Source organism: Eleutherodactylus coqui, chromosome 3 (genome assembly GCF_035609145.1).
Source record: "Eleutherodactylus coqui strain aEleCoq1 chromosome 3, aEleCoq1.hap1, whole genome shotgun sequence".
Classification (NCBI taxonomy): domain Eukaryota; kingdom Metazoa; phylum Chordata; class Amphibia; order Anura; family Eleutherodactylidae; genus Eleutherodactylus; species Eleutherodactylus coqui.
The window spans coordinates 174,614,111-174,621,892 of record NC_089839.1 but is presented as its reverse complement, the minus strand read 5'-3'; the positions used below and the strand labels follow the sequence as shown (position 1 = coordinate 174,621,892).

Below are 7,782 nucleotides of genomic sequence, written 5' to 3'. Positions count from 1 at the left end.
TAATTGTGCAGCATGATTTATTCACATCTGTGTATTTTTCAAGCAATTTTTGGTTGTGTGAAAAAATACAGAGCCCGTCCTATTTTGGTGTATTATGTGCAGTAATGGGCCAGCGACAATACAGCGAATACTCAGAAAGCTGCATAATTGCTCATCAAAACAATGGTCCCTCCTGCTTATGTTTTACTTGCGCAAAAACACTACCAAAAGGCCGCAATACACAGGGAATAGGCAATTTCCAGCATGTCCTATTTTTGAATTACTTTGACAAAAGTCACCCATTCAACTACATGGGTACATTTAAAAAAAATGGATTGCAGTCACATGATGCAAATGTGATCCGTTTTTATTGCATGTAAGCATGGGGTCCCTTAAAAAAAATAAAGTGCAAATCCTGTAAGTCTTATTTTTTTCTTTACACATGTAAAAGACCGATTGCAATGAAAAGGTGGAAATCAGACAAAAACAAAAAGCGCAAAAACGCATGATAAATTGTACAAAAAAAAACTGACCCATTTCCATTCCACTTTTAGCGCACATTTCTGTCTGCTCTGCACTTACTGCTTTTTTTTTTTTATGTGGTCCCCATCGTAACCTCGATTAACATATCGCACTTGCATGAAAAATCACAGGACATGCGAGTGTGATGCGTATCATGCTGCCATTAAAAAAAAATCACCCGTTTAACAAAAATTGCCCAAAGGTAGAAAATACAGCGGTTTTTCTAACTTGTTCTGAGATGAAAACTTGAAGTGTATGGGTTCTTTTCCTGCGCCATTTCTGTCCATCTAGGAATTGGACAGAACTTGTGTGGAAAAAAAAACCCACTCGTGTCCATATAGCCTTAGGCTACATTCACACAGGTGAGAATTTTACACGAGCTTTGTGTGTTGTGAGACGCACATAACCCAAACAATTAAGAACTCCATTCTTTTGAATGCTGCAATAAAAATGTGTGGCATGTTCCATCACCTCACCCACTGTTTCCGATGGGACCTTAAAAGACATTGCATGGCGCTCACATGCCGTGTGATGTGCATGCGAGTGCGAGGTTTCTAATTGAAAGCAATGTGGGACACTTGCGATCCTCTGACATGCGTGAAACAACCGCTGAAGGACCGCAATTTCACAGAAGCGATGCCTTTTTGACATCTCGCATCGCTGTGAAAAACACACGTTGGAAAGCTTGATAGTCGAATGAGTTTCTGAACTAGACATCGCGCTCGCCCTGTGAATGTAGCCTTAGGGCCCTTTTACACGGGCGAATAAATCGTTCAGGGAATTTGATTGGTGTAAATGCATTCCCGACTGAACAGCGAACAAGAATTCATTTGCTTCCTCATTCGTTGTTCAGTTTCGGAATGACTGCCTGCTTATTGTGAAAGGAGGCGCCGGACTGGAATGATGCGGCATGTATTGTACATTCTACCTGATGAGTGCATTCTGTCCTGTAGTGAATGGGAGATACAGACTCAGCTGTTTCTAGATCTCCCATTGACTAAGACAGAGAGCCCTTGGGCATGTGCAGCCACCTCCCCTGTAGAGCTACCACCAGCAATGCAATGTGCATCTGAGATGTCCATCTTGGGAATCCTGGCAAGCAATTTACTTGAGAAATGGAAATTTAGTGACATCAGGTTTTTCTTCCCCAATTCCAAACACTCTTCGCCAGTCACAGCGACAGCCATTGGCACATTCAGACAACGCTTATTCACCAACTCTCCGGTTGTTGGAAACTTTAATTCCATTGTACTCCTTTTCCATAAAAGGAAGACCAAGAGCAATGCTGAGGATGTTTTATGGTGAACGGTTAGTACCAGCAGCATAAAAATAGTACATTTAATCTCTATCTGTAAACATGGCTACTTCCACCTTAAGTCACATATAAGAGCTATATGGTCGGAGGGGTGTGAAACGCTAGGTAGAGCCTGGTGACTGGTGACCTCCTCATGACTTGGCATGGGAATTACTTGTTCCACATCTAAGTTATCACAGTCAATGAATATATAATCTAAGCAGCCATGGAAGCCACCCACATAATTGGTGTAGGCGGGCTCCCCGCAGGCGCTCTTCAGTTTGAGAGGGTGGCCAAGAGACATATTGCATTGTTCCTCTTCTCCATTAGATGTCCAGTCTTCGTGGTTCTCGGAGATGGTCCCATCTCTTACAAAGCTGTACATACCAGTGGAAGGAGTGCTATTAAAGTCCCCGCAGAAGATGACTGGAATACCGGGGTAGAGTTCATATGCCACATGTCTGACATGAGATAATGCAACGGCGATTTGAAGTAATCGGATGTTGCCACCTGCAAAGAAAAAAAAAAAAGTTAATTTCAATTAAAAGTTCATCTCGCTACCAAGATGGAAGAGGGTTCCACAGGAACAGCGCTCATTTACTCACCTTTTGGGTGGAAGTAAAGATGAGTATTGGCCACACATATTTTTCTAGAAGGATCAGTCGTGGACTCAAAGACCGACACCTAGAAAGTTACAGAAGAAAAAAAAATTAAAATTCACAGAATCAAGCATTTATCGCAAATTAGCAGATGAGGTAAATTAGACTCATTCACAACTGTATAGACTAGGTTATTTCTTTAGAGAATCCCATTTTGCTACAGGGTCTCCTGATAATAAGCTCCTCATGGGGTGTCCTACTGCCAAGAGCCCTTCGATCTGTAGAGGAAGCAGTCGTTAAACATCCCTGCACTGAAGGCAACAGGCCATCCGTGATCATGACAGGTTCTCCAAAGAGACAATCAGTCTAGCTAATTGATGAAGTTCCGGAATGCAGATCACCCCCCTATAAATTCAGACTTCTCTAAGGGTGCGTTCACACATGGCGTGTCCACAGCTGAAAAACCCACAGCAAAACTCACACCATTTTGTGCGGTTTTTGACATGCATTCGCAGCAGACTTTACTCCTTCAACTGAGAGGATAAATCTGCTACAGATTTTGGTGTACATACACACTAAAATCCCACATGTGCACATACCCCAATAGGGTTTTTTTTAAGTTAAGCCCTATAAAGTTTTGTTCACATGTGGCAAATTTGCGGCAGCCAAAAATTTCACAGCAAGTCCGCAACAAATGATCCGGATTTGGATAGGAATTTTGGTGCAGATTCACTGTGCATTTTACCCCTTTAATCGAGGGGCTGAAATACGTGGCAAAGGTGCACCATTTGGTGAATGTACCCTCAGGCTTCCATGACCATCTTTTTGTAAATTTTTTTTCTAGCTGGTAATAAACCACCATGAACTGAAGTCAGACCCCAGTGAATCATAAAATCATGATCAGGTATTGATGCAATACTCACATTGCACACAATTTTGGCTGGGATCATTGTTACACAGCTATATTTTTTTTCTTTTACAGACATTGTTCAAGGGAGATTTAAAAAAAAAAAAAGACACAGAAAACTGCATTGCAATTCATTTCTATTCATTGCTACACTATAGCTTGCTTCTAACGGAAGCCGGAGCACTGTAGTGGATCCTTTGTACAACTTTTGACGTATAATGAAGTTCCGTCAGTGTTCCATCATACTGACGACAAGAATAGCATCATTTACGGAGCAATCACATGGGTGATTTTTCCATGCGAGTTCTTTTCGATTACAAGACGGATAGAACTGTAATTGCATGGGAAAAGAACCCACTTGCTTTTATGGGTTCATTCACATGAGCAGTGTTTCTCTTGGACTGATAGTCAGTCCATTGACAAGTTGCTGTGCTAGTCTTGTCCAATAGATGTAGTGTGCCACACATCGGACAGGGTGTTAGCCGCGAGAATACGCCCTCACACAGATCCACAACAAAACCGTGAAGGAAAAAGGATCTACAACATCAAGTAGACAGACCCGGCTGATCAAATTTTGTGTGATGCTCATTATGTGTAAATGACCTTTTCGATACATTTAGGGGAGTAGTCTTTATTGTGTCTGTTGCTGTTTTTGCACCATTTTTATTATCTTGCCAAAGCCAATCAATTTTGTAAAAACTGTGAGAAACATTTACTTAACTATAATACAAGCACTTATCACATTTGGATTCTTTGGAGTGTTTTCCTTTAAAAAGGCTGTGCAAGACCTTTACTACTGACGAGCTAATCTCAGGATAGGTCATCAACAGTTGGTTGGCGGCAGCCCACCACTCAGGACCCCCACTGATCAGCTAAGCCCACTGTCAGTGTGGAAAGAGCCAGCAGCAAATAGCGCTGTCCGTATTACAGTGCAGTACCAAACCAGGCCGTTGCAGTACAGAATACTATTAACGACCTAAGCCGAGAATAAGTCATCAGTAGTAAAAGTCCTGGACAATCCCTTTAAGGGTGACTACTCACTACAGTTTTTTTCACTGCGAAATTCGCGTTTTTTTATGCAGGGGTCTATGGGACTTGTAATGTTAAAATCGCGATTGCGCAAAATCGCAATTTCGTGGTAAATTGCGATTTTGCGCGATCGCAATTTTAACATTACAAGTCCCGTAGACCCCTGCAGAAAAAAAAAACGCTGCGAATTTCACAGTGAAAAAAACTGTAGTGGGTAGTCACTCTAAGGCCTTCTTCCCACGGACGGATTTCCGCCACGTAATTCGCGGCGGAAATCCACTGCGTTGCCCGCAGCTATTAGGTTCTATTGAACCTAATAGCTCAGGGCTCACGGTGCGGAATTCCACCGCGGAATTCCGCACCATGAAATCACCCGTCCTCACCCGCGGCATGCTCTATTTGCCGTGAGTGTACGCACGGACGGCTTCCATTGCAGTCAATGGAAGCCCGTCCGTCACGCTATCCTCCGCTGTAGCACAGTGGAAGATAGCGTGAAACCGCTTCTCCGCCTACCACGTCATATGACACGGCCGGCCGCGTCATGTGACGCGGTGGGCGTGTCATGTGACGTGGGCGGCGTGTCACGCCGAAGCGTCATGCGGGAGCGAGGACGCCAGATCCGCAGATAAGTTTGGGGGTCTCTGGAGGGCGCCGTGACGGGCTCCGCCGCGGAATTCTGACCAAAATAGGATGTGCTGCGATTTTTTTTTAACATACGTAAAAACCCGTCTGACTATACCAATCAGTGGTGCTGTATGCTGTCCTTATTGCGTCTGTAAAAAATCTGCTGCGGGGATGAGGCCTGTGTTCGCATGTAGCGTAAATGTCTCTCGCAGGGTTGTACACATTACAGCCTATACGTTCTGCCGGCGGAGACCGTGTATGGGCTGTGTATCGCACTGTGCATGCTCGGGAATTACGCGATCACGGACATGTGCAGTGTGATTTTTTTTATTTCCCGCTATTTTCAGAGCAGGGATGCGTATGAAATCACTACCTGTCACGTATGGACAGTGTATCATACGCTGCCCATATTAGAGCCGACAGTGGGCCGGACGTCGTCACCAGCGGTCAGTGCAGGAAGTTGGAGCGCCGGTTTCACTCCTGTTGAAGTCAATGGGAGCACCGCACTTCTCTTATGACCAGGACAGGACCACAAGAGAAGGAGGTCGCTGAAGAGAAGCGCAGGGCTCCATTAATTTCAACAGGCGTTAAGCCAGGGCTCCCACTGACTGAGCGACGGGCCATCAACTACTGATGAACTGTACAGAGAATAAGCCTTTAATTACAGTTTATGAGGGACCAAACTAGTGAAGAGGCATTAGTACAGTTGTCCATAGCAACCAGTGAGACTACAGCTTAGGAGCCCCTTTGCAATAACATCATTGGTTGCTATGGGCAACAGCTCCACTTCCCACCATTTTCAGTGCTTGCCTTTAGCAACCAATCAGAATGCGGCTCCTAACCTGCACAAGGATGCAAGCAGCAATGCTATTGGTCGCTACGAGTCACTCCCCCACACTAGCCATAAACCATGTAGTGACCTTCCCGCCCGCCGCTACCTGCAGGGCGGAGGAGCGCTGCAGCATCTTCTCCTTGGCGGCCGGGTAGCAGGACAAGCGCTGGAGCATCTCCTGGTGCAGCGGGTCGGCGGTCAGCGCCTCCCCGAGCAGGATGTCGTGCTGGCTGCACAGGCGGAAGCGGCTACGGCGGTAGAAGGTGGAGAGGCCTTCATGCTGCTTGTCCTTGAGGCGGAAGAGTCCGTCCAGGCCGAAGGCCTCCAGCGCCGGGGCCAGGCTGTCGGAGAAGACGGTGCGGTCCACCTCCTGCAGGCAGAGCAGGTCGGCGCGATAGCCGCTCAGCTCCTTGCGGATGAGGCAGTGGCGGTACTCCAGCTCCAGGGCGTAGGGGGCGCAGTAGGGGAAGAGCACGGTGCGGGCGTGCTCGGTCTGCGCGTACACGTCGGCCAGCAGGTTGTAGGACACCGTGCGGATCACCGGCTCCTCCGTCAGCCGCTGCGTGTACAGGTGCCGCTCGTCGAACGTACAGGCCCCGGCTCCGGCCTCCACCGGCCCGTCCACCTCCAGTTCCCGGCTCTCCCCCAGTCTCTGCCCGTCTCCAGGCGTGCAGCGCAGCTTAAGCCGCAGGCCGATATCCCCAACGGCCGGCGTGAAGACGCGCTCATGGCAGGCCTCCACCCACTGCTGCCGGCCCGGGCTCCCAGGAGAGTCCCCGGCTTCCTCCGCGGCCTGCGGCTGCTGCTTGTACCACGTGAACAGCGAGTGCTCGGCATCGGCGAACTCCAGCCGCAGGCGCGGGCAGACGGGGAAGCCGGCCATGACGTGCCGGGGCAGGTCCAGCTCGTGGCACATCGGGGGGTTCCGCTCCACCCGGTACAGCAGGTTCCCCACCAGCAGCTCGGCGCCGTCCTGCCAGGCCTCCGCGTTGGTGGCGGCCTCGTTCACCGGCTGGCCCCGGTAGAAGAGCCGCACGGGAGGCCCCGGGGCCGGCGGTTCCTTGCGCTTCTTGGTCTTGGTGGCGCTGGCGGAGATGCGAGCTAAAGCCCGTCCCAGCGCCTCGGTCTGGTCCCTCTGCAGCTGCCGCTGGGAGCCGGACAGGGTGAGGGAGATGCTGAGCTTGGCCTCGGACGGGACGGCCCTCACCACCGCCTTGTCCATACCGCCCGGCCGGCCGCAGAGCCGCAGCAACCCGCTCAGCAGCCGCGATGAGGCGCCGCTCATTGTACCGCCCTCTGCTGGCACCCGGAGCCGGGTCACCCCTCCCCGGCCGGGCGCACCACGTGCTGCTGCGTTAACCCCACAAGGACTGGCAGAGTTTTCCAGCTCCCCCTAGGACGCGGCGCGGTGCGATTATTATTTTTTTCTTTTCCTTTTGTCCTCCCCAGTTCCAAAAAGATCCTAACTGTAATCTTCCTCTCAGCGCGGCTGCATTGTGGTTTTCAGTGGAAGTTTTTATTGTACTGAAAAACGTAAAAAAATTTCTAAGTGGAATGCGAAGGGGAAAAGCGCAGTTTCGCCATCTTGTTTCTACAGTGTACCCACCGCGGCAAAAATGGCGATAACCTTTTATTCTGTGGGTCAGTATGATTAGGACAATACTAAATATGTATTAATAGGCCGGTTTTTGGACCAGCATGTAACAGGTGCCTTCCTGCATCCTTAAGGCCTTCTTCCCATGGTGTATGTGCATTTTCATGCATTTCGGCGCGGGGTTTTTGCAGGATGAACTGTATGCTTTCTTGCACGCGTATCGCCGTATTTTACTGCACTTCCTCCGTCCGCAGGGCACGTTCATTTGCACAGCAAACTAGGCGCACCGATTGAACTGGCTAATTATAGTTCCAAATCTGTTCTTTTTCCAGCAGAATTGCGCATCTCCTTATATATTGCGCGGTCATTTATGCTGAAACCCATTAACTTCTATGGAGATCT

General features: G+C 48.7%; 1 protein-coding gene across 1 annotated transcript; it reads right to left on the bottom strand.

Annotated features, from left to right (window-relative positions):
- On the bottom strand, positions 1 to 7,104 carry PDE12 (phosphodiesterase 12). Its single transcript, XM_066596566.1, has 3 exons — positions 5,893 to 7,104; positions 2,401 to 2,479; positions 1 to 2,305 (listed from the first exon to the last, which is right to left on the bottom strand). The coding sequence occupies exons 1-3, from the start codon at positions 7,069 to 7,071 to the stop codon at positions 1,863 to 1,865; spliced, it is 1,701 nt and encodes a 566-aa protein (XP_066452663.1). The 5' UTR covers positions 7,072 to 7,104; the 3' UTR covers positions 1 to 1,862.
- Between the last annotated feature and the right edge of the window lie 678 nt (positions 7,105 to 7,782).